The sequence below is a fragment of the Girardinichthys multiradiatus genome, chromosome 24 (genome assembly GCF_021462225.1).
Source record: "Girardinichthys multiradiatus isolate DD_20200921_A chromosome 24, DD_fGirMul_XY1, whole genome shotgun sequence".
Lineage (NCBI taxonomy): Eukaryota > Metazoa > Chordata > Actinopteri > Cyprinodontiformes > Goodeidae > Girardinichthys > Girardinichthys multiradiatus.
This window is the reverse complement of record NC_061816.1, coordinates 2,129,048-2,156,223: the sequence shown is the minus strand read 5'-3', so window position 1 is coordinate 2,156,223 and position 27,176 is coordinate 2,129,048. Positions and strand designations below refer to the sequence as shown.

Here is a 27,176-nt window from a genome sequence, read left to right as displayed (position 1 = left end):
ATGGAAAAACCTTTTATCCAATTTGAATAAATAACTGAATCTGACTGTTCAATGGTTAGGATTAATTGGAATGTATGAACCTGACTGTTGTGAAGTGCCTTGAGACAACATGTGTTGTGAATTGGCGCTATATAAATAAACTGAATTGAATTGAAAACTGAATTGTTTAAAGAGATTAATGGTATAATATTAAAATGATTTACTACTACTACTACAAATACTACTACTAATAATAAAAATAATAAGAAACATCAAACAGCCTCAGATAAAATATTAACTTTTTCTACTAGAATGTGCACCATCTTTTGTAGGAATATTTTACTCATTAAGGGAATTACTGTTATTTAGTCATTTATTGCATTTCTGTAGCATACATTACATAACCTGAATTAAATGACTTCTTATGACAGACAGTAAAAATAGAGGATTTGTAAGATCACTTGTTCATTGTTTAGTGTATCTGTGAAACTTAAAAAAATGTCCACTTGATACAATATATGTGACCTTTTAAATTTCAGTTTAATTTTTGTGACAATAACGGGAACATAAAGAATAATAAACTAAATGTTTGATCTCACCTGTTACAGTTTAATCCCAGATCCAAACACAGAATAGTACTTGCCTCCTCTCACAGTGGCACAAAACCCTGTCTGCAGCTTTTTGGATCCTCTCAGCAGAACTGGGAACATTAAGTTTTTGAGGGACACAGCTGCTCTCCGGAAAAGATTACATGACCCTGTTCTGTCAGACATTTGACCTGGCGTCCCCCACGGTCTGTAGTCGATCTACACTAAAACATTACAGAGATCTGGGATGCATGATTGGACGTTCATGTTCCTCTAAACATCATCTTCACTAACTTCAGGGATCCTCAGCAGGTGTGTTCATTGCTTTATGAAGGTTAAAGAGAAACTCAGCTGCAGCTACATCTGTAAACAGAAACCAAAACACATCCGTTCTTTCCTGCAATGGGATTCTTGCTCCGTTGGACTCTTTGCTCTACCCGTTTCTGCTCTCTTTTCTTCTTAAAGGACCTCTGTGGGCTTCCTCCCACAGTCCAAAGACATGCCTGTTAGGTTAATTGGTCTCTCTAAATTACCCTTAGGTGTATGAATGAGTGTATGCATGGTTGTTTGTGTGTTGCCCTGCGATGGACTGGCGACCTGTCCAGGGTGTATCCCGCCTCTCGCCCATAGACTGCTGGAGATAGGCACCAGCTTCCCCGCGACCCACTATGGAATAAGTGGTAGAAAATGACTGACTGACTGACAAAGTGGGACACCCGCGGCTTAAAATCCGGTGCGGCCTGTACAAGTACAAAATTGGTTTTCTTTCTAAAATTAGAACATGCAGCTTTTAATCAGGTGCGCTCTGTAGTCCGGAATTTACGGTAATTCTGATATACCATTTTTCTGGTCCATAAACCTTCGCCTAACAAGCACTGTTCTACACAAAGGGGATAAAAATGACTACCTAACAATAATAATAATAATAAAAAAATGTATGCGCATTGAGTGTCTATGAAGATCAAACCATCAGTTTTATGGACAAAATGTGCAATTTGGGTTAACTTGGAAAGAGAAGCCCTCAGCTGGTAAAAGATGGTCTGTGTGCTCTTAGCCACTACCAGCTGATCGCCCCAAAATCTCGAACAAAGAGTCATAAAACTCTAAGGCGGGAAACCAGTGGAAAAACTCCAGTAATAAAACTGGAACAATGGAGTGGTCAGGCGCAGTTGCTTTGAATGAAAAACTTTAAAAATCCAACTTCTAACTCCTGGCTGATTTGGGATCAGCCGAAAAAACATGAACATACACCTTGCACAGCAAATCAATGCAGCTCAGCATAAAACACTTCCATCAGTATTGCATGCAACAAGTTGATACCTTGGATTAACTACATTACTTTGACATTGAGGATGGATCAGGTCAAGGAAAAGAAACGGTAACTTCTCATCTGTCCTGGAGGGGAAAATATGAAGAACCGTTAGTCGACTGAATCAACAAGGAGGAAACTCATCTCCTTGGAAATAAAACCTCTGTGGGTTTTCACCTGTGCCGGGTGTGGCGGGGTCTTCGATCGGTATATGAATCTTCTGACCTTCTTGTATCAGACAGATTTCCAGCTTTCAAGCTCTTTTGGGAATGGCCTTGTGGAGACAAAGTTCGCCTGCGAGCTTTTGTCTCTCCAGATATGCGCCTCCATTGCGTCATCCCATGAGACACACTGAAAATGGCAACAATAGTTTATTTTCAGCGAGTAGTATAGTCCTGGGTGACGTCAGAGCTGCGACGTCTGCTCATGTCAAACTGCCCGACCAAAATGGATGACTCCAACATCCCCCCTAGGTTCGAAGGGTGTCTTTGAAGCTACCGGGTCCATCCATCATAGGAGCTGAAACTCAATGATCCATGATCCATGAAGAAGCAAAAATAAAAACAAAAATACTGTCCCTGTGTTCCTTGGCAGGAACGGGAGTTCACAGTTCAGTTTGCTTCTCAAAGGCCTATGACTGGGCAGGACAAGGTTAGCCTGGGCAGGACTAAACTCTAACTTATACCTGTCTATGTCATTCAATGAGAAAAATACAAAAACAATACATTCACATCTTCATCACATTCTTTTGGTCATCAGCTCTAGTAACCCTGAGACAAAGTAAAACAACAATAAAAAGAAAGAAAAAACAAACAAACAAGATAACCAAATAATGGGGTCATAGCTTACTTGTCCAATTCCAGTCAGGCATGGGAATCAGCCTGTGGCATTGGCAAAGGTAGCGCTATGAACCATGGGTCAATAAATGTCAGGGAGTCAATCCTGGTTTGTAACCGACTATACAGTGTGTTATCTTAACAAAAACCAACGTTTAAAACAGGTTTAGGTCTAAACACATTAGCTCTTTCAAATGATGATGGGATTTAACATGACTCATGTCTCTAAACTATCTAGATGCGAAAAGAGACTGAAAAAACAAACAAACAATGGCACTGCACTACTTAGGCTATAAGCCAGGTGTGTTTGTGGAGGTTGCAAGGTGTCTGCTGTGGTGGACTTAGGATCTTCTCTACTAAATCCAGCAGAACTAGGCAAGTAGGTATCCATGCCTTGGTGGGGCTGTCTACAGATGAACCAACCTCTCTAATAAGATTTTGCATGAAATTTCTGGGAGCGTTTGTGTCCATTAAATCATTCTTAAAGTGGATATCGTTAGCATCACCTTTTCTGTATTTCTTCAGCGTCCTTCTTATTATAGTCCAATGCGATGATGACCTTCACAGCAGTGCTCAAATCCCAGCTCCGAGTACACTGGAATCTCAGAAAACAAAAATAATTATGAGCAGAAATGAAACTTTGAAACCAAATTTAACAGTGAAAATCTTCTAGATTAGAATTGTACTGCAGCAAAAAAAAAAAAAATAAGGCTTTTTAGAAACCGAATAAATGGTCAAACCATTTTTCATTCAGAAAGAACATTCTTCTAAAAGCTCTCTTAATGAGAGCCCAGGTCCAGCCTCTACATCAACGAAGGGCAACATTCTGCAGGTCAATTTGGTTCCCTCTCATCATCTGTAAAAGGCTATTGATAGAGAAATCTGAACTGCTCCTTTTAGCAGTCATAACCAATTATATTCCCTCAAGGTTTTCATGCAAAAGAAAGAAACAGACATTAGTAAGGATAGTTCAAGCTATCACCCTTTCCCCTAGAAGCATGCTTTGTGTCATTCTACCTCGCCCTATCAGCAAAGATATTATTCTAAACAATGTACTTCTCCTTATCCTGAAAAGAGATAGATTGACATTGCTACTTACTGTGTTTTTGTACAGTAAGTTAAAATAAGTTAAAAAGTCTTCAATATGATCCATTGCCTGAAAATAGTACGTGTAGTTCTCATTTTATGACCCTTCAGAAATAAGTCATCTTATAAAACAGTGTGTGACCTCACCTCATGTGTTATTCTATTCTTAAATCGATCTCATTAACTTTTAACTTAACCCTCTTTTGATCAGAAAGTTACAGGGGTTGGACAATGAAACTGAAACACCTGTCATTTTAGTGTGGGAGGTTTCATGGCTAAATAGGACCAGCCTGGTAGCCAGTCTTCATTGAGTGCACATTGCACCAGTAAGAGCAGAGTGTGAAGGTTCAATTAGCAGGGTAAGAGCACAGTTTTGCTCAAAATATTGAAATGCACACAACATTATGGGTGACATACCAGAGTTCAAAAGAGGACAAATTGTTGGTGCACGTCTTGCTGGCGCATCTGTGACCAAGACAGCAAGTCTTTGTGATGTATCAAGAGCCACGGTATCCAGGGTAATGTCAGCATACCACCAAGAAGGACGAACCACATCCAACAGGATTAACTGTGGATGCAAGAGGAAGCTGTCTGAAAGGGATGTTCGGGTGCTAACCCGGATTGTATCCAAAAAACATAAAACCACGGCTGCCCAAATCACGGCAGAATTAAATGTGCACCTCAACTCTCCTGTTTCCACCAGAACTGTCCGTCGGGAGCTCCACAGGGTCAATATACAAGGCCGGGCTGCTATAGCCAAACCTTTGGTCACTCATGCCAATGCCAAACGTCGGTTTCAATTATCCAAGGAGCCCAAATCTTGGGCTGTAGATAATGTGAAACATGTATTGTTCTTTGATGAGTCCACCTTTACTGTTTTCCCCACATCCGGGAGAGTTACGGTGTGGAGAAGCCCCAAAGAAGCGTACCACCCAGACTGTTGCATGCCCAGAGTGAAGCATGGGGGTGGATCAGTGATGGTTTGGGCATTCCCTTGGCCCAATACTTGTGCTAGATGGGCGCGTCACAGCCAAGGACTACCGAACCATTCTCGAGGACCATGTGCATCCAATGGTTCAAACATTGTATCCTGAAGGCGGTGCCGTGTATCAGCATGACAATGCACCAATACACACAGCAAGACTGGTGAAAGATTGGTTTGATGAACATGAAAGTGAACTTGAACGTCTCCCATGGCCAGCACAGTCACAAGATCTAAATATTATTGAGCCATACTGTTCTGGAGGAGCGAGTCAGGAAACATTTTCCTCCACCAGTATCACGTAGTGACCTGGCCACTATCCTGCAAGAAGAATGGCTTAAAATCCCTCTGACCACTGTGCAGGACTTGTATATGTCATTCCCAAGACGAATTGACGCTGTATTGGCCGCAAAAGGAGGCCCTACACCATACTAATAAATTATTGTGGTCTAAAACCAGATGTTTCAGTTTCATTGTCCAACCCCTGTACTTCAGAACATTTAGATGTGTTATTCAGGCTTCACAGATAAGCTCAGGTTTCCCATCTTATTCGACATGAGCCTTGTCACTTATGTACTTTAAATGGTCATTTAATTCAGTTCCATAATTTTCTTTTTGATAGTAGATGCTGCTTTTATTTGAAAGATGCTTATTTGAGATGATGCATCCCATTTTATTCAATGGAGAAGGAGATCTGCAGTTTTGAACTGCCTCTAAACTGTCACTGTGGGGCTGCTGAAGTAAATCAGGAGGATAGAAAATGGAGGCCAAAGCCAGCCTACCTCTATCTCACTCCACATCTGTCTGTCTCTGGTTCTCTACTCTCTGTCCTTCTGTCCTCCACTCTGCCTTTTTAGGCAATTTTAGTTTGTTTTTGTGTTTTTTTCAGCTTATTTGATTAGTTTTAAGTTCTATTCCAAGTGTTTAGCCCTTATTTGTCTGTTTTTGCGGTGCCAATACTTAATATAGTCTGCAATTTTCTGCTCTGTGCAAGCATAGTGCTGTTTGGTGTCGTCTTTCCAACTCCTGGAACTTCTCAAAACAGAAGATAAACAATTTGAAGGGAGGCAGTTCATTCCACCCTCCATTATATAAATGTCCCAGTTTGCTGACAGTCTGAGACTCTTTTCTACAGCCACGTGTGACGCCGCTGCAGTTTTTCACTAACAAAGATTGAGTTAATTTATAATTGTCCGTACCCACAGTCAAGAAAATTCACCATATAATTACTGAACGACATCCAGATCACATTGTACTTTCTCTGTTTGCGAAAGAGATGTCAAAACTACCTTAAAGGGAGCGTTTCTTTTTCTAATATCTTCCCTTCAGTAACAAAGATTTATTAAAATTCATTGTTTAAAGAAAATGAGAAACCTATTTTATTTTGTAAATATAGACTGCCATTGTTCATCTAATTTCTTGCTTCCATGTACTTCCAATGCAATTAAATCCATTATTGATTTTTGTTTTGTAGGAGTTTCACCTCTGATTACTGCTTTATGTTCTTTTGGTGATGCTTTACATTGTATTTGATATAGGGCTTATTTATCTATTCTTTCTGTTATTTTGCACATTTAATTATTTTTCTTCACTCATCACAGACGAGTACATTTAGTTCCTGTCCGAGCCTGTATGTAGCACCTCTCCTAAGTCAAAACCTTGTTCTCTATGTCTCTGCTCTGGGATCTAATCCAAAAACCATTTCCTGACCCTACTCGCCTTCTGAAGAATGTTACCTGGAAACGTCTGCTACAGTTTAGAATTGAAGTAAAATCACATAACACTACATTAAGCACCAGTTCAACACATTCTCAGCTAATATGTTAGAGGGAAAACGTCCCACAGAGTTTTCTTGGGATCTAAGGTAACACATAAATAACCATATCTGTCATTATTCTGCTACTGCTGTTGTCATATCAGTTTCGTATGAACTTTGTTTGTTGTGCGTTTGTCTTCCTAGCCCTGAATCCTTTTTATGTTCTCATCCATTAGTTCTTAATGTGTAATGTATAAAGTCTAGTCTTCTAAATTTTATTAACCAATTCAAATGTATTCATGCAAGAAGATTAGGATCAAGTTATTGTTCCTGATCAGTCGTTTTGTTATAATTGTGGCTCATACTTCTACATCTAGATTACTAGAAATATTGTTCAGTTGTCCTTATGAAGAAAATAAGGTTGTTTCTTATGCAACAGTATTAAAGAGTTCTAATTCCTTGACATATTTCATGGTTTCTGTCCTACAACACATGACATTGAGCCAAATGCTGTCTGCTTCCAGTTGTTTTTGGACGACTTTCATCATAAGAATGTTCAGGATTCCTCTGAGTTCTAACTGTCTCTCTCTGTAGTTGATATAAAAGAGATCAATCTGCATAATAATCTCAGAATGCACCATGTAAGGATCTCTGTTTTAAATTAACACATTTTATGCGCAATATCCTCGAAGAAGTCCTATAATCACTAACTGTTTGATTTTGTGCATAAATCATCATTCGTTCAGCTGTTTTCCAGTTGTTCATTTATTTCTCAAAATAAGTTGCATGTTAATCATATTGATTTTGCAATTAGTTCCAGCTGGTGGTTTGTAAGTAAAGGATTCTAAAATTTATTTTCGCGTTGCATCTGAAAATACTCTTTAACAGTCTCTTGAAGATCAAATTTCAAGGTTTAATTTGTGATAACGATAAAGAAGCCAAATTCCTTTTCTAGCAATCCTCAACAAAAACAAATAAGTAAATACTCCTTCGACCAAAGACTCAGAACAGCCAGTTCTGTCGTTTGAAACATTTGTTCTGTCAAATTTTATCCTCTAAAATCGTACATTTAAGCAAATCACCTCCAGTGTAACGTCATAAACAACTATCTCAAGTTGTCAAATGTTTCTCAATGTTCCACAATTATCTTCCTCAACATATTGAGAAGCATCAAATCCTTAGGAAACTAAACTTTGCAAAAATTGTTTTGTAACAATTTTACGTTCAGCACAAATTCCTTAAAGTGGATGTTATGGCTTGAGAGATATAGGACCCCAGAATGCAGATGAGCAGGCAGCATGATGGAAAGTGAAAAAGGTTTAATAACATAAACTCACTCACAACAGGAGGCAGGGACAAAACAACAAACAGGCAGCAGGACAGGCTTGGCATGAAACACAAAGCAAGACAAGAGCATGATATGAGAACAAGACACGATATGAGAAATGTTTCCACAATGACTAACTGAACAGGTGTGTATATATGGAGTGAAAACCAGGTGGAGCAAGGAGAAAGATTAACTTTGAGCAGGTGAACCGAATAAACTTAATTGACAGACAGAACAAAACCAGAAACAAAAAACAGAGTTCACGCGGGCAACCAGGAGGTCGTCCCCAGCAGGCACAGAGTTCAGGCAGGCGACCAGGAGGTTGTGCCCAGCAGGCACAGAGTTCAGGCGGGCGACCGGACCTGCACCACAGAGTTCTGTACGGTCGACGGCGAATGCGAGGAGACCTGCGACAAAGATGTGGCGGCCCGCGACGGGAACCTGCAGGTTGGTCAGGAGGCTAACAGAGCAGAGCAGAGGACCCCCCAGAAACTCTGTGGAACTCCGGAGGCGTGGTGCCTGGCGAACTCTCGGAGGCTGAAGTAGAGCCAGGCGAACCCTCGGAGGCTGAAGCAGAGCCAGGCGAACCCTTGGAGGCTGACGCAGAGCCAGGCGAACCCTCGGAGGCTGAAGCAGAGCCTGGCGAACCCTCGGAGGCTGAAGCAGAGCCAGACGAACCCTCGGAGGCTGAAGCAGAGCTAGGCGAACCCTTGGAGGCTGACGCAGAGCCAGGCGAACACTCGGAGGCTGAAGTAGAGCCAGGCGAACCCTCGGAGGCTGAAGCAGAGCCAGGCGAACCCTCGGAGGCTGACGCAGAGCCAGGCGAACCCTCGGAGGCTGAAGCAGAGCCTGGCGAACCCTCGGAGGCTGAAGCAGAGCCAGACGAACCCTCGGAGGCTGAAGCAGAGCCTGGCGAACCCTCGGAGGCTGAAGCAGAGCCAGACGAACCCTCGGAGGCTGAAGCAGAGCCAGGCGAACCCTCGTCTCTGGGTTCAAAGGCCAGAATGAGGACAAACTGTTCCTTGAACCCCTCATGAACAGGGTTCGACGACGCTTCCTTCTCGAACCCCTTGTCGCAGGGTTCAGAAGCCAGAACGAGGACCAGTTCCTCACTGAACCCCTGCAGACTAGGAACAGGAGTTGAGGCGTTGGCAGGACCCTCAGTGATGTGAGCAGGAGCTAAGGCGTCGGCGGGACCCTCAGTGACGTGCGCAGGAGCTGAGGCATCGACAAGACCCTCAGTGGCGTGAGCAGGAGCTGAGGTGTCGCCGAGACCCTCAGTGGCGTGAGCAGGAGCTGAGGCGTCGCCGAGACCTTCAGTTACGTGGGCAGGGGCTGAGGCGTCGCTGATACCCTCAGTGGCGTGAGCAGAGGCAGAGGCGTTGCCGAGACCCTCAGTGGCGAGAGCATAGGCTGAGGCGTCGCCAAGACCCTCAGTGGCGTGAGCAGAGGCGTCGCTGGGGCCCCCGATGACTTGAGCCGGGGCGTCCCTCTTACGACGTCCTCTGCGCCGTGTGGAGGGGGTTGAGGCTGACTTAGGGTCTGACTTGGAGTCAGGCTGTGGTGTGTCAGGCTGCTCTGCAGCAGCGCTCTGGAGACCTGACGTGGGCTGCTCTGTAGCAGCGCTCTGGAAACCTGACGTGGGCTGCTCTGCAGCAGCGCTCTGGAGACCTGACGTGGGCTGCTCTGCAGTAGCAGCTCCCTGGTGTACTGGCGTGGGCTGCTCTGCAGTAGCAGCTTCCTGGAGTCCTGGCGTGGACTGCTCAGCAGCATTAGCCTGCAGACATGGCGTGTGCAAAGGTGGGCGGCAGTAAACCAGCCTTACTGCAGTCTCATAGTCCCTCTCCACCTGCCTGACTGTCTCCATCAGCTCCGGAGAGGAATACATGGGGCTGGTCTTCCTTAAACTCTTTAATTGGCGTGCGTATTACCTTAGCCGCTCCTCTAGTTCATCAGGTGAAGACTCAGTGCTATGGGCTGGAGCGAGCGAATACGGCAGGGCGGAGCTGCAGCGAGCCTGGCAGACAGTGCTGTGGTCGACGAAGATGCGGGCTTACTTCCTGCAGCCCTCACGTCGGCTGACAGGGAAACCTTCTCCTCGCCAGCCGAACCAGAGGAAGGTGCTCCGCTCCAATGTCTCCTGCGTCTGGAGGAGGGCGAAGACTTCACACCAGAGTGTGCAGCCAGGGGAGCAGGCAGAGAACGGCGATGAACCGCCTCACGCTCCATCTGCTCCAGCAGCAGTGGAGAGGGTAGAACCTCCAGGTCGGTCGGCAGATTCCTCATAGCCTCCTCCTTCTGCCATTCAACCCAGCGATCCAAGGCGTCTGCCTTCTGCTTCTCCGCGAGGTCCGTGGTTGGCGGAAACATTCTGTTATGGCTTGCGAGATAGGACCCCAGAATGCAGACGAGCAGGCAGCGTGATGGTAAGTGAAAAAGGTTTAATAACAAAAACTCACACTCAGCAGGAGGCAGGAACAAAACAACAAATGGGCAGGCAGGACAGGCTTGGCATGAACCACAAAGCAAGACAAGAGCAAGATTTGAGAACAAGACATGATATGAGAAATGTTTCCGCGATGACTAACTGAACAAGTGTGTATATATGGAGTGAAAACCAGGTGGAGCAAGGAGACAGATTAACTTTGAGCAGGTGAACCGAATAAACTTAATTGACAGACAGAACAAAACGTGGCTGCGGCAAAAACAGAGACTAATATACAAACAAAACCAAACTTGACACAACATGAAGAAGACTAAAACAGGACCAGAAAAATAATAAACAGAAGCATGATTCAAAATCTAAGAATAATAATAATAAATAATAAGAAACAAAAGAACGAGTCAAAACCTTAACTGTGAAAAACATAAGAAAAAACCCGAAACCAAAAACCAAACAACCCCAAATCATAACAGTGAAAAAAGAAGAATATCCAAAAGTATAATTATTTGGAGAAACTTAGTAAACCGCTCACCGAGTTTCCATGCCTGTGTAATTGAAAGTTTTTTTTTCCCATTTGGCAACTCAACAAATATTTAATGAACTTGTTTTTGTTGTATCTCAAACATTTTGTAAAAGTTAAGTAGGTCTATCGTATTTGAAACCCTTTATTTTAATAATGAAAAGAGAAAAAATAAAAACTTTTAAATTATTGAATACATAGCTAATAATATTTATGTCCAAAGTCATTTACTTGCATTAAAGGTTATTTTCTTGCGATGCCAAGATGTTTTAATTTATGTTTTCCCCATTATGTACTTTCCTTTTGTAAAGGTAACTATGGTTCAACTCAATAAGCCATATATTTCAAGTGATCCATGCCTAGTTTACTAGTTAGTCTGCTTAGCAACTGAAAATTATTTGTAAAATGTCCCTTCATTTACTTGTCGTCCTGACTATGTGAATGCTTTATTGTTTAAATGTAGTCGACACATGGATTGTATTGGAGGAATGTCCCAACATGAAACATCTCTGGTCCCATAATGTTCATCTGTGTCGGTGCACGTTTCATAGTTGACAGTTTCAAAGAAGATCATGGTAAGTCTTACATGAACCTATTTCTATGCAGAAAGAAACAAAGTAAGGAAATTAATAAACAACAAAGCTTTGCAGAAATTCAGATTTCTGTTCATACTGAAATAGTATTACCATGAATTAAAATAAAACTTTTAAACAAGCAACAAAGGATTCAAATTAAAATGAAGATAGTAGCTTAAAATTGAATGCAAAGATATATATGAAATTTCCAACCAACAGGTAATCTGTTTCTGATCCTGTATGGTTGCTTTTTTGATTATTTTCACATATTTTCCCTAGTCTTATCACTAAATCTACTTCTAAACTCATAGAGACTGTTCTAATATCAGTTCTTCAGCCTCAAGACATCAACAGTGAAACAGTTCTGTAAAATAGCAAGTGTGTTTTATAGTAATAACCTAACCTGTCTATTAACATTTTATAAATACAGCTTCTCAGGCTCTCCTCCGGCCCCCTTTGGACATGTCTTAGTGAGTGGGGCGTCAGCGATTTTACAAGTTTTGACTTTGTTAAACTCTTAATTCCCATTACAGTATTTGCTCAAATACAGTATTTATTTGTTTAAAATGTCTGGTTGGTCTGAGCTTCTTAATTTGTCCCTTTTTAACTTATCAATCTTTATAAAGGGAAATTGTATTTATCATCCAGTTGGAGCTCAAGAGGCAATGAATTATTCTGCTATGGAAAGAACTCATGATGGCCATCAATGTTTTGTTCAGTAGCTGTTTATGTCAGCATCTGCCATTTTGGTTTTGTGTTTGCTTTCTTTTTTCAGTTAGGTCTTTCTTCATGTGCTTCTGTTTAGTAATTATGTTTATTTTCCCTTCTTTGGTTAGTAGTTTCTTGCTCTTGTGTTTGTTTGCTCTTGTGTTTGTTTTACTGTTTAGGTCCTTGCTGCATTCTTTGTTCGTTTTTCTGTTCTTCTGCCCCAATAGTTTGTTAGGTCCTTGTCCCTAGATTCTCTTTTTGTTCTTGTTTTGGTTAGTTGTTCTCCCCAGCCTTGATTATAGTAGAGTTCCCTCCTGTTTAGTTCTTTATGTTTATTTGTCCTCCCTGATTCTTTATGTTAGTACAGTTCTCTGTGTTTAGTTCCTCCCTCATAGTTGTATTTAGTTATTGGTTTTTGCCTCCCTGCTCCTCCTTGTGAGTTAGTGTTTATCTTTAGATCTAGTTTCCCTTTGGCCCTGTCTTTCAGTGTTTAACCCTTTCTCTCTCCTTGTCATAGTTCTGACTGCCGACTTGACCCACATGCAGAGAACACTCAGAAACCAAGAACGTTTTAGTTATTTTATTTAAAGACTGGAACGAGGGTCCGGTGACAAGGAAGCCAGGCTGAACTGTGATGGGGAGGAACAAGGGTAAGTAATAGATAATGGAAAAAAAAAACGCAGTTTGCAGATATGCTTACTGATGGGGCGTCGGTATCCGCCAAGGAGAGAATGCGTCGGGCCTGAGTGCTGATCCAGAGTGAGGTGCCGACAGGAGCCAGGGAGGTAATCCTTTGAGGAGGGTGGACAAGGTTCGCAACTGAAACGGTATTCTGATCCGGTTGGGCTGCCAGCCAAGGTAAGATGTCCGGTGAGATTCATGGTCCGTGGGACCTTCCAAAGATTCTTCGAAACCAAGGTAGCGATGCATAGAGCAAGACCTGTATAGAAGAAGGAGAGTTACTAAGGAGCTTAGCTTTAATAAACACTTGAAAACACAAGATTCGAGGAGAGTTGGGTGTAATACCACAGGGGGCAAGACAGTCAGCCGCTGAAGTGCTGGCAGTCCTCCTTCTTATAGCATCATGGCTGATGACCAGATATGCTGCACCTGTCAGCCTCCAGATTCCAGGACTCCTGCAACAACTAGTGAGGAAACTGATTACTGACATGATCAGCAGTTCACTCCTAGACATGGCAATTGACTGAGCTTTTACTGTGACTAACTATGTGCTCTCTTTCAAACTCTAACCTTGAGCTATATATAAGGCTATACCCCCCCTCCTTGAACCACTACCTTAACGTGGTGGAGGGGTTTGAGTGCTCAAATGATTCTAGAGGCTATGTTGTTGGCAAACAGGCTCTAGGTGATGGGTCAGACAAAGAGTGGTTCAAGAATCCCTCATGAAGAACAAAATATCGAGGCACGTGACGTCGCTCGGTACGGCGGAGCCGGGATCCCACCCTGGAGCCAGGCCTGGGGTCGGGACTCGTCGGAGAGCGCCTGGTGGCTCCTCGCGGGACCCGGCCGGGCCAAGCCCGAACGAGAGACGCGAGGCCATCCCCCAGTGGGCCCACCACCTGCAGGGGGAACCGCGAGGGACCGGTGCAAAGAGGATTGGTTGGCGGACGAAGGTGGCGGACAAAGGTGGAGACCTCTGCGGCCCGATCCCCGGATGCTTAGGCTGGCTCTAGGGACGTGGAATGTCACCTCGCTGGGGGGGAAGGAGCCTGAGCTTGTGCGGGAGGTCGGGAGATATCGACTAGAAATAGTCGGGCTCGCCTCCACGCACAGCGTGGGCTCTGGAACCCATCTCCTTGAGAGGGGCTGGACTCTCTTCTACTCTGGAGTGGCCCACGGGGAGAGGCGGCGGGCTGGTGTGGGTTTGCTTGTTGCCCCCCAGCTCAGCCGTCTCGTGTTGGGGTTTACCCCAGTAGATGAGAAGGTAGTATCCCTGCACCTTCGGGTTGGGGAGAGGTCTCTGACTATCATTTCAGCCTACGGGCCGAGTGGTAGTGCAGAGTACCCGGCCTTCTTGGCGTCCCTGTCGGGGGTGCTGGATAGTGCCCCTCCCGGGGACTCCATTATTTTGCTGGGGGACTTCAACGCCCACGTGGGGAACGACAGTGACACCTGGAGAGGCGTGATCGGGAGGAATGGCACTCCCCGATCTGAATCCGAGTGGTGTTTTGTTATTGGACTTCTGTGCTAGTCACGGACACCATAACGAACACCATGTTCAAACATAAGGGTGTCCATCAGTGCACTTGACACCAGGACACCCTAGGCAGGAGGTCGATGATCGACTTTGTTGTCGTATCATCAGACCTTCGGCCGCATGTTTTGGACACTCGGGTGAAGAGAGGGGCTGAGCTGTCCACTGATCACCACCTGGTGGTGAGTTGGATCCGCTGGAGGAGGAGAAAGCCGGACAGACATGGCAGGCCCAAGCGCATAGTGAGGGTCTACTGGGAACGCCTGGCGGAGCCCTCTGCCAGGGATGTATTCAACTCCCACCTCCGGGAGAGCTTCGACCAGATCCCGGGGGATGTTGGAGACATAGAGTCTGAGTGGACCATGTTCTCCGCATCTATTGTCGATGCTGCTGCTCATAGCTGCGGCCGTAAGGTCTGCGGTGCCTGTCGCGGCGGCAATCCCAGAACCCGGTGGTGGACACCGGCAGTAAGGGATGCTGTCGAGCTGAAGAAGGAGTCCTATGTGGTTGGCTTGTGGGACTCCTGAGGCGGCTGACAGGTACCGTGAGGCCAAGCGTACTGCGGCCCGGGCTGTGGCAGAGGCAAAAACTCGGGCCTGGGAGGAGTTCAGTGAGGCCATAGAGAAGGACTACCGGTTGGCCTCAAAGCGATTCTGGCAAACCGTCCGGCGCTTCAGGAGGGGGAAGCAGTGCTTCACCAACACTGTTTACAGTAGGGGCGGGAGACTGCTGACCTTGAATGAGGACATTATCGGGCGGTGGAAGGAGTACTTCGAGGATCTCCTCAATCCTGCCATCACGCATTCCGTGGTGGAAACAGAGGCTGGGGACTCGGGCTTGGACTCTTTCATCACCCAGGCTGAAGTCACCGAGGTGGTTAAAAAGCTCCGCGGTGGCAAGGCTTCGGGGGTGGATGAGATCCGCCCTGAGTACCTCAAGTCTCTGGATGTTGTAGGGCTGTCATGGTTGACATGCCTCTTCAACATTGCGTGGCAGTCGGGGACAGTGCCTCTGGACTGGCAGACTGGGGTGGTGGTCCCCCTTCATAAGAAGGGGGACCGGAGGGTGGGTTCCAACTACAGGGGGATCACACTCCTCAGCCTCCCTGGTAAGGCCTAGGCCAGGGTATCGGAGAGGAGAGTCCGACCGATAGTCGAACCTCTGCTTCAGGAGGAGCAGTGTGGTTTTCGCCCCGGCCGTGGAACACTGGACCAGCTCTATACCCTCTACAGGGTGCTCGAGGGTTCATGGGAGTTTGCCCAACCGGTTCACATGTGTTTTGTGGACCTGGAGAAGGCATTCAACTGTGTCCCTCGTGATGCCCTGTGGGGGGTGCTCCAGGAGTATGGAATTGGGGGCCCTTTATTAGGTGCCATCCGGTCCCTGTACGAGCGGAGCAGGAGTTTGGTCCGCATTGCCGGCACTAAGTCGGACCTGTTCCTGGTGCATGTTGGACTCCGGCAGGGCTGCCCTTTGTCACCGGTCCTGTTCATAACTTTTATGGACAGGATTTCTAGATGCAGCCAAGGGCCGGAGGGGGTCTGGTTTGGGGACCAGTGGATTTCGTCTCTTCTTTTTGCGGATGACGTGGTCCTGCTGGCCCCCTCTAGCCAAGACCTACAGCATGCGCTGTGGCGGTTCGCAGCAGAGTGTGAAGCGGCTGGGATGAGGATCAGCTCCTCCAAGTCCGAGGCCATGGTACTCGACCGGAAAAGGGTGGCTTGTCCTCTTCAGGTACGAGGGGAGTTCCTGCCTCAAGTGGAGGAGTTTAAGTATCTCGTGGTCTTGTTCACGAGTGAGGGAAGAATGGAGCGGGAGATCGACAGACGGATCGGTGCGGCTGCCACAGTAATGGGGGCACTGTGCCGGTCTGTTGTGGTGAAGAGAGAGCTGAGCCGAAAAGCGAAGCTCTCGATTTACCGGTCGGTCTACGTTCCTACCCTCACCTATGGCCATGAACTTTGGGTCATGACCGAAAGAACGAGATCCCGGATACAAGCGGCTGAAATGAGCTTCCTCCGTAGGGTGGCCAGGCACTCCCTTAGAGATAGGGTGAGGAGCTCGGCCATCCGGGAGGGGCTCGGAGTAGAGCCGCTGCTCCTCCACATCGAGAGGAGCCAGTTGAGGTGGCTCGGGGATCTATACCGGATGCCTCCTGGACGCTTTCCTTGGGAGGTGTTCCAGGCACGTCCCACCGGGAGGAGGCCCAGGGGACGGCCCAGGACACGCTGGAGGGACTATGTCTCCCGGCTGGCCTGGGAACGCCTTGTGCTCCCCCCGGAAAAGCTGGAAGATGACGAGTACGAGGAAACAGAAAATAAACTAGTAAACAAGAAGAGTGCAAAGGAACAAATAATAAAACACAATTAAACATAAAGATACTAAAGAGAAATAAAACTAGAGAATCCAGGGAAGCCCAAGAGCTATAATAATTACAACAATAATAAACCATACAAAGTAATAAGAAAGCAACCATAAAAGAACTTAAGAAGTAAACACTAGGAGGCGGAAGAGGGAGAAAAGAAAACATGATACAAAAACCAAAATAGAAACATCTAAGCAAAGCCACAAACAAAGTCCAAAAATGTCACTCCGTGACAAGGAGTTTTGATTTCTTCACTCCAACAACTTGGCCGCTGGTCTCCTCAGCGTTCTCTTCGTATGTCTGTCCTGACCTCCAATCTGTCTTATCCACTCAACGATTTATCAGTTCTTGGATAAGAACTCTCACAATTACCGGTGGTGGTCGGCCTTATCCAATCCTTTCCTCTAGCTAGATCAATTATTAATCTTCCTTCTCTATTCCTGGTTCTCTTATCTAACCATTTTAAATTTGCATATTGTATCCTCCTATTTCGATTCATGTACCATGTTTTTAGACAGTTTTATTCTAGTTTTCTCTCTTTCAGATGCACCTGGATCTCCGCCACTGGCAGGCAATTCCAACCAGCCTCGTCATGCTCCTCATTCAGCCTCTTCAGGCTCATCACTTTCTACGCCATTGGCAGGCGTTTCATGCAGCCGTCGGGCTCAATCACCATTGCCAGGCGTTTCATGCAGCCGTCACGCTGTCACACGCCATTGACAGGCATTTACAAACATGCCTTGGCAAGCATCTCAATCCTAAGCCTTGTCAGGCATTCATCTAACCACCTTGACACTGCCAGGTGCAGCCCATCTTCACCCAACCTGGCATCAGTCATCCAGGCATCTTCAGTCATAACTCAGGGTAAGCCCATTCAAGACTAATCATTATAAAATTTTGGTCTGCGTTTTACTCCCCGCTCATCTCAGATCATCAATAACTAATCTCCTTCAGTTTAGCCTCAGCTTGGCCTCTGCCCTTTTGGAGAAGACGTACCTAAGGTGTTTATTCAAACCTACTTCATCCTCAGCATTTACGTCTCCCTCAGGGGTCCGAGCGCCAAATAAATAATCTTTCATTAATAAATTCTTTAACCGTCTTCTTGTTATTTCTCCGTTATGTGAGTCTTTCCATGTTGAAATCACATTAGATGCAACACATAGTCAAGGATAAACTGATACAAGAGGATGACACATTTTAGGAGGGATAAGAACAGGCATAGATAAATGCAGGACTCACACTCCATTCTTTGCTCCTCTCGGTTCATCCTTTAGATGGGCTGAGGGGGGCCTGGTACCGAAGGTGAATGTCACTCTGTATCTGTTCAATTGTTCAATTGTAACTCTGTTCACTGATCATTTTGGCATTAAATATTGATTTTATACTGAACCATTTCTAATTATTTCACAAGGTAAATACTTTGCTGGTTTTACTGGTTGGTCTCGGAACTAGAGAGAAACAGACCCGGTGGTGCACAGGGGGGAAAGGGGACCAAAAAAACTCCCATTTTACAACACTAGCTCTTCCTGTCAGCAAAGATTTTGTTCTAAACTATGTGCTTCTCAGACATTATCCCGAAAAGAGAATCATACATCCATAACACATTCCTGCTATGTGTGATGTCTTAACAGTGATCTAGTTTGCTAGGAAGGACGTCGGGACCACTCTGACCACAAATCGGGGATATTCAACATGTTGGATTGTGTGGGGTGTTCGCCGAGGACAGCACAGTTGGACACTAATTGTTCTGAGCTTGAACTGCTGATTTGAAAAAAACTAGAAATATTTTGCTTTAATGTACTCTGCAGCCCTTTCTTTGTCATATAACTGTTTTAAAATTAGCTTTTAGAGGTCATATTGGTATTGAAAAGGACATCAGAGAGAAAAGCTTCACCACAATGAAAAATCTCAAAAAGCCTACTGCAGTCAATCATAGTCAATCGTGAATATAGCTTTTAAAACTCAAGGTTCTTCTTAGGAGTGTTTTAAGATAACTGCAGGACAAGGAGTAAAATAAAAATTTGCTCTAACCTAAGAATGTATAGTTCACAGTGTGGACTCCACAGTGCCGGAACCACTAGGTTGACTCCTGAATCCTGCAGATTATTGTCACTCAGGTCCAGCTCTCTCACTTGACATGATGATGACATGAGAACTGAAGACATGAAGACAGGGGTTTAAAACTGTCTCCTGAGAGGTTACAGTTACTCTGTCTGAAAATGTGTGAAAGAAGAACAAGGGAAATACATTATTTCCGAATGTGATAACCTGAGGGTGACTTTGAAACAAATGTCTGGGCCTCCACTGCAGCTGAAGGACAGTTTGCTAACAATGAGCAGGTGACCAGAGTGACTGACCTGAAGATTTCCAGTCTAAACGGTGGTCTGGTAAGCCCAAAGGACAGAAGCTTCACTCCTGGAGGATGTTGTCACTCAGGTCCAGCTCTCTCATTTGTCATCATGGTGAGCTGAGAACTGAAAATAAAGCTTCACAGCTTCTCTCGAAAGCTTGCAGCCCCCAAGTCTGAAGAGACAAAGGTGAGACAGTTTATCTGTTGAGAGACTTCCTGATCTCAGAGACTGACTACTCTAACCATTATCCAGTCCCAGCCGGCCTTGGTCCCACATAGCCCTGGACTTCGTCACTGGTTCATCCCCATCTAACAATAAAACTATGATATTGTCTGTAATCGGTTCTTCAAAGCATGCCACCTTATAGCCTTGTCAAAACGTCCCTTCTAAAACAGTTTATTTATCCCAAAAGGAAATAAAATGTTGTTGCATTTCACATTATCTAAGGTTCTTCCATGTCCTGCTTTCCCTGTGATTCCCTGCATGGAGAGAATGCCAAGAGTGTAAACCAGTCATCAAAGCAAAGCAGGTCTATTCTGAAGAATCTAATGTATAAAAGATGTTTAGTTATTTCACACTTTTTCACATCCACATGAGGTATTGAGGTTCAAAATTAAAACCCCATAAACATGGAAACCTCTTAAATGTATATTGAAAGAAAAAACTCTTATCTCAGGGTCATTATGTCTAGTTTAGGAGGATGCCATGTATAGATGTCAGTGTAAAAGTTTAATCCTCATGTAATATGGTATTTCAAAATAAAACCACTCATATTTGTAATCCTTAAACAATCATCATATTAATCATTATTTGAATATAAAAATTAATCCCGGGATGGTTAAAAGTAACTAATCTCCAGATGTCGTTCTAAAGTGTTTCTGCCACAAGGGGTCACAAACATATTAATCTTTCCTATATACTGTTTAATCAACAGTATATAGTATATAGACAGTATATAGAATATATATGTACAATTTTAGAAAATTGTGTTATTTTTGGCTGATTTTTGTTTAGATTAAGAATAAACCATATACATATGTAACTGGAAAACTCATGAATGTCCAAATCAGGTGAGGCTGAAACCTTTACAGTGACCTCTGGAGATGGTGGTCTCTAAATCTGGGCTGAAAGCAGTCTGAGATACCAGACAGTTTTACCTTAATTGGTTTATCCAGATGAGTTAACAGTTAGTATTCGGATCTCGTTGTTCATTCCATGTGGATCTGGTTCTGATATAAGCTCCTGATGTAAGGTCACTGTGAAATAAAACAGAGGGTAATAATTAAAACCCAGAGGGAGTACCATGAGAGCTGATTTGTATTTTGAAATGGAGATGGTAAAGTAAAAAGAAAATGCAATTACAAAAAGGATTTGAAAATGTAAGGTGAAAAGGAATTACCTTTTTAAATGTTTGATAAGGACAGCTACTTATAATCAGATTTATGAATTTTGTTTTTTAAATCTATATTTAGAAATAGGATTTGAAAATACATGTTCAAATTGCAGTATTTAATAATGGATTAATAAATACAATGTACAATTCCTTTAACATAATTAAACTTAAAAGGTGCAATTACCCTTTTGAAATTGGATTTCTAATTGTATCATTTAAATGTTAAAATGGAAATTGTGGTATTTCTTTTTCAGTGGCTCTCCTGGTCCTCCATAAAGGTCTGGATGTTGCTACACAAATATTCATACCTACTAAACAAGGAGGAGTATTTGTTCAAATTTTACACAAAGATTTAACTCAAACATTTCCCCAAGTAATGTAAAGATGCTGATATAACCCACACATCTGCGACCCTCATCATTCTTCGTGTGACTCAGGAGTCAAAAAGGTTTGGAAGGATATATTTCCTGGTTTATCCTGGATATGGTGGACAGTGTTTGTTTTTCTGATATTTGAACATTTTATGTCCCTAAATATGATCAGAAGGTGTGAGATTTAATCACTTAGATCATTATTATATTTCACAAATACAACTTTTTACAGGACAAACTCTTGACTCCTGAGCCACAGTTGCAAATGTTGAATGTTTTTCATTCTTTGGGGCCTCCTGGCTCATTTTAATTGTTATCTTGTTTAACCACATTTCATACTTATTTTAAAATATTCACTTTGAAACATCATGTTTGTAAACAAACGTAGAAACGGTAGTCCATAATGACACTAAAAATATGGTCGTGATTTCCGGTTCCGCTGGCCCCGCCCCCTCTTCCCAAACACGCGGATCTCTTCCGGGTTCTTCATCCTTTGTTCCCTGTTCGTCAGCAGCCCAGAAGCGGGAGTGTTGATAAAGCTGTAAGAGAGCTGCAGCAGCAGCAGTTGATGAACTCTGGAAAGAAGTCCAGCAGCTTGAGGAACATCTGGTCAAAGAAACTGGAGGGAAGCAGGAGCTCAAACAGCGGCAGGACGCAGCAGAGGAAGAGACACCAGATGATGGATGATGTTTTCCAGCCCAGATTAGGTTTGGATGTTTCCTTCTTCATGCCAACTGTGTGGATGGTAGTTAAAGTTTAGGAGCCGTTTTCAGTCTGCTGGTGGATTATTCCTCTGAATTAGAACTCGTTGTTAGGATAGTGAAACATCAGCAGGAGCTTCTGGAGCCCAGCTCAGAAATATTAGAGTTTGAAACGACAGAGGATCATCTAACTGCGGTGAAGTGAGCCGATATAAGTCAATGGATCTGATGTGTGTTTGTTTTTAAAAATGAAGATAAAATAATAAATACAGGTTTTAGCAGTTATTTAGATTTCCACAAACTTTTCCTAACATTTATTTTTCTTGTCATCAGGTTAGAAACTATGTGATGTTTTTACATCATTTTCCACAAATATCAACATCCAATAGAGGAAAATGTGTCCATCCTCTTTTTTTTTTTCTCATTATTATAGAACCTAAAAATAAAATAGGTTCTTTAAAAATAATAACAAATTTTAACATAGTAGATATTTATGCCGTGGACAGTGTTTGTTTTTCTGATATTTGAATATTTTATGTCCCTAAATATGATCAGAAATGCTGAGAATTGATCACTAATCCATTATTATTTTACACAAATGCACAATTTCTATACTAAAATCCCCCTTTATTGCAGTCTACAAGGATTCTGACTTAAATATAAATGATATCCAAACCTGTTGAAACAAGAAGGCAGGTGGAACTAGAAATATTTGTGTTTCCTTGGAAGTTTGTTCTAATGTTCAAATGTTTTTCAATCTTTGGGGCCTCCTGGCTCATTGCTCGACATTTTAATTGTTACCTTGTCTCAACACATTTCATCCGTATTTTGAAATATTCATTTTAAACATCGTGTTTGTCAACAACTGTAAAAACACACGTGCAACAGTAATACATAATAACAACAATACATTTATTTCCGGTTCCGCTGGCCCCGCCCCCTCTTCCCAAACACGTGGATCTCTTCCGGGTTCTTCATCCTTTGTTCTCTGTTCCTCAGCAGCCCAGAAGCGGGAGTGTTGATAAAGCTGTAAGAGAGCTGCAGCAGCAGCAGTTGATGAACTCTGGAAAGAAGTCCAGCAGCTTGAGGAACATCTGGTCAAAGAAACTGGAGGGAAGCAGGAGCTCAAACAGCGGCAGGACGCAGCAGAGGAAGAGACACCAGATGATGGATGATGTTTTCCAGCCCAGATTAGGTTTGGATGTTTCCTTCTTCATGCCAACTGTGTGGATGGTAGTTAAAGTTTAGGAGCCGTTTTCAGTCTGCTGGTGGATTATTCCTCTGAATTAGAACTCGTTGTTAGGATAGTGAAACATCAGCAGGAGCTTCTGGAGCCCAGCTCAGAAATATTAGAGTTTGAAACGACAGAGGATCATCTAACTGCGGTGAAGTGAGCCGACGATCGCTGACGGTAGAAATCAGATGCGTCCATCCATGGTGTATTACGGTAGAGGAGCGGTATGGGAGCCGCTGGAAGCACAAAGATCTGTTTGTTGGGAATGATTACAGCTGCAGGAGTTTTGGACAAACATCTCATGTTGTTTCAGTTTTAATATTTTAGGAAGATGTTTAATACTACTTACAGGTCCTTCTCAAAATATTAGCATATTGTGATGAAGTTAATTATTTTCCATAATGTAATGATGAAAATTTAACATTCATATATTTTAGATTCATTGCACACTAACTGAAATATTTCAGGTCTTTTATTGTCTTAATACGGATGATTTTGGCATACAGCTCATGAAAACCCAAAATTCCTATCTCACAAAATTAGCATATTTCATCCGACCAAAAAAAGAAAAGTGTTTTTAATACAAAAAACGTCAATCTTCAAATAATCATGTACAGTTATGCACTCAATACTTGGTCGGGAATCCTTTGGCAGAAATGACTGCTTCAATGCGGCGTGGCATGGAGGCAATCAGCCTGTGGCACTGCTGAGGTCTTATGGAGGCCCAGGATGCTTCGATAGCGGCCTTTAGCTCATCCAGAGTGTTGGGTCTTGAGTCTCTCAACGTTCTCTTCACAATATCCCACAGATTCTCTATGGGGTTCAGGTCAGGAGAGTTGGCAGGCCAATTGAGCACAGTGATACCATGGTCAGTAAACCATTTACCAGTGGTTTTGGCACTGTGAGCAGGTGCCAGGTCGTGCTGAAAAATGAAATCTTCATCTCCATAAAGCTTTTCAGCAGATGGAAGCATGAAGTGCTCCAAAATCTCCTGATAGCTAGCTGCATTGACCCTGCCCTTGATAAAACACAGTGGACCAACACCAGCAGCTGACACGGCACCCCAGACCATCACTGACTGTGGGTACTTGACACTGGACTTCTGGCATTTTGGCATTTCCTTCTCCCCAGTCTTCCTCCAGACTCTGGCACCCTGATTTCTGAATGACATGCAGAATTTGCTTTCATTTGAAAACAGTACTTTGGACCACTGAGCAACAGTCCAGTGCTGCTTCTCTGTAGCCCAGGTCAGGCGTTTCTGCCGCTGTTTCTGGTTCAAAAGTGGCTTGACCTGGGGAATGCGGCACCTGTAGCCCATTTCCTGCACACGCCTGTGCACGGTGGCTCTGGATGTTTCTACTTCAGACTCAGTCCACTGCTTCCGCAGGTCCCCCAAGGTCTGGAATCGGCCCTTCTCCACAATCTTTCTCAGGGTCCGGTCACCTCTTCTCGTTGTACAGCGTTTTCTGCCACACTTTTTCCTTCCCACAGACTTCCCACTGAGGTGCCTTGATACAGCACTCTGGGAACAGCCTATTCGTTCAGAAATTTCTTTCTGTGTCTTACCCTCTTGCTTGAGGGTGTCAATAGTGACCTTCTGGACAGCAGTCAGGTCGGCAGTCTTACCCATGATTGGGGTTTTGAGTGATGAACCAGGCTGGGAGTTTTAAAGGCCTCAGGAATCTTTTGCAGGTGTTTAGAGTTAACTCGTTGATTCAGATGATTAGGTTCATAGCTCGTTTAGAGACCCTTTTAATGATATGCTAATTTTGTGAGATAGGAATTTTGGGTTTTCATGAGCTGTATGCCAAAATCATCTGTATTAAGACAATAAAAGACCTGAAATATTTCAGTTAGTGTGAAATGAATCTAAAATATATGAATGTTAAATTTTCATCATGACATTATGGAAAATAATGAACTTTATCACAATATGCTAATATTTTGAGAAGGACCTGTATATGATAAGTAGTTAATCCATCAATTAATATGTTAAAATATCAATGTTATATTACAACACAGTCAATTATCTAGAGACATTTAAAGTAACCTAAAATTAATTGATTTATAAATTAATGAATTCTGACTGAATAAAATAAAAACAGCCACATTAGCAGTCTGGACTCATGTTTGGTATTACATTACCTCCATCTCCTGGTAGGTGGTGCAACCGTCTCTCTGCAATCTGAATGGAGATAATCCATTCAAAGTAACTTCTAACACACTTTCTCAATTTGCAAAGATCATTTGTAGATGTCTATTTCTTCCATCTTCTAAGTAGTGCTGGTGTTTGGGTTCTGGTCAAGGTAGATGAACTCTACAGGGCCTTGAAAGAGCTTGAATGTGTCTTGAAATGTTGTTTTGTTCACAAACTTCATAGTATTATTATTTTATTATGTAGACCAAACCTAAAGAGATGATGATTGCGAAATAGATGAAACAATACTACACTGTTTTCACAACACATGTTGTCTCAAGGTCAGTTCAGTTGAATCGTACAGATTCCAAGTCAAGGACATTCATTCCAGTTGATCCTAGTTATCAAACAGTGCAGTCAGATTCAGTTTATTGGTTAAATAATTTCTAAGGAAACCCACCAGATTGGATCCAGTCAGTGAGTTGCAGCATTCACTCCTCCTGGCCATCTGCCTAGACCGACTGGGGGTTTGAGAGAACAGAACAGAGACACAAAAGGAACACAGGAGCCCTGATCCAGGAGAACTTTCTATGTGAAAGAAAAGTAAAATGTTAAAGGCATTATTAGCTCCCTTAGTGGCTTCATCTAGAAGAGAACAACTAACAGATAAGCAGATAAACTCTGAGCCAGATTTCAAGTCTAGAGGATTCGAGAGAACACATACAGTTAGTCACAGTAGAAGCTCAACCAGTGTCTATGAGAGAGACAGGGATAAACACTGAAAGACGGAGCCAAGTGGAAGGTGTCACAGCTAAACACAGAGCCAGGCCAGGTGTAGCTTCTAGGGAAAGAGAACATAAAGTTAAACTCCATCAACCCAGACATCCTCCATCAGAAGCTCACAGTGCCGGCCTCCAACTGTCTGTGCACATCAAATATACAGGTTTGCCTCAGACACAGATTGGATTTAGGTCTGGACTTTGACTGGGCCATTTTAAAATGTTAATATGCTTCCCTGTCCATCTGAAGAAAAGCATCCCAACAGCATGAAGCTACCACCACCATGTATGGCTGTAGGGATGGAGTGGTCAGGGTGATGAACAGTGTTAGTGTAGCGCCAAACATAAAGCTTTGGTTAGTTTGATCAGTTTTAGTCTCATCTGAGTAGAAGACCTTCTTCCACATTTTTGCTGTGTCTCCTACGAGGCTTGTAACAAACTGCAAAGAGGGTTTATCATGGCTTTCCATCAACAGTGGCTTTCTTCTCACCACTTGGCCATAATTAGTATATTTATGGAGTGCATTGTCCTGTGGTCAGGTTCTCCCACCTGAGCTGTGGATCTCTGCATCTCCTCCAGAGTTGCCATTGTCACCTTGACTGTTTCTCTCATGAATGCTTTCCTAGTCCAGCCCAGCTGTTCAGGGCAGGGGTCTGCAACCTGTGGCTCCTGAGTCACAAATGGCTCTTTGGACCATTCAAAATGGCTCTTAATAACTGGCTGAAATTGATAAAGAACCAACGCGTTTTTAAAGGGGACCAATTATGCAAAATTCACTTTTCTTTAATGCTTCTACAAACAGTCTGAAAAGAAAAACATTCAGCTGTTTTTTGGCTGTAAATGAATGTTTTATTTTTTCCAGAAAACGCTCGGTTTCAACATCTACGTTACCTGAGTCCCACCCCGACTATCAACTGAAGCAGAGCTCCACCCACTTGATTTTCAGTAGAGGATCCTCCTAAAGCCCAAAATTGTAACTTCTTCAGGGAAACTGGATCTTCACCATCCAGAAAGCAGCATCTCTCCTCTGCTTCTCCTGCCAGTCCCCCTTCACAATAAAACTCCTCAGCCTTATTTTATAAGTTCTGGCTGGGCTGTGGTCCAGATAATTATCCCAGTGGATCATTTTGTACATAAAAAACATATAGAAGACATTCTTGCATAAACAATAATACAAACATTAGTATTGAGTTTATGTTTTAATTTTGTATCATTTCACCAGATGACTTTAATGTGACAATGTCACACAGTAACGTTAATAGCAGCACAGCGTAGTACACTGATGCCTAGAGGCAGAGCTTCAACCATCAGTGGTTCCATGGAAACGACAGTTATCGTACCGAGCAGAGCGATACCGAGTGGAGCGGAAGCAGATGTTCTGATGTTGGTTGCAAAGACCCACAAGTGTCCATGCACATCCTCCTGCTGTCTGATAACAGAGATTCATCTGCTGGCAGCCATCTTCACGTGTAGCAAGGAGAAGCAGGTCTGCAGAGACAGATTATTGGAGAGAAGTGCTGTT

At 43.5% G+C, this 27,176-nt stretch overlaps 3 protein-coding genes across 12 annotated transcripts in view; 1 reads left to right on the top strand and 2 right to left on the bottom strand.

The window, feature by feature from the left end:
• The window catches only part of LOC124861391 (NACHT, LRR and PYD domains-containing protein 3-like), a 923,911-nt gene that overhangs the window by 144,480 nt on the left and 752,255 nt on the right, over positions 1–27,176 (bottom strand). The gene's annotated exons all lie outside the window — the stretch shown is intronic.
• The window catches only part of LOC124861426 (gastrula zinc finger protein XlCGF57.1-like), a 1,067,819-nt gene that overhangs the window by 680,199 nt on the left and 360,444 nt on the right, over positions 1–27,176 (top strand). Inside the window, exon 1 of one of the 7 annotated variants that reach the window (XM_047355195.1) lies at positions 21,240–21,510. The exons of the other annotated variants lie outside the window; for them this stretch is intronic. Within the exon in view, the coding sequence (XP_047211151.1) occupies positions 21,372–21,510 (139 nt within the window). The 5' untranslated portion in view covers positions 21,240–21,371. Of the gene's footprint in view, positions 1–21,239; positions 21,511–27,176 lie in introns of those variants that run through there. 7 annotated transcript variants of the gene reach the window in all.
• Positions 26,841–27,176, bottom strand: part of LOC124861475 — a 337,361-nt gene continuing 337,025 nt past the window's right edge. For both annotated transcript variants that reach the window (XM_047355270.1, XM_047355269.1), the window contains one exon: positions 26,841–27,142. In XM_047355270.1, coding sequence (XP_047211226.1) covers positions 26,955–27,142 — 188 coding nt within the window. In that variant the 3' untranslated portion in view covers positions 26,841–26,954. The remainder of the gene's footprint in view (positions 27,143–27,176) is intronic.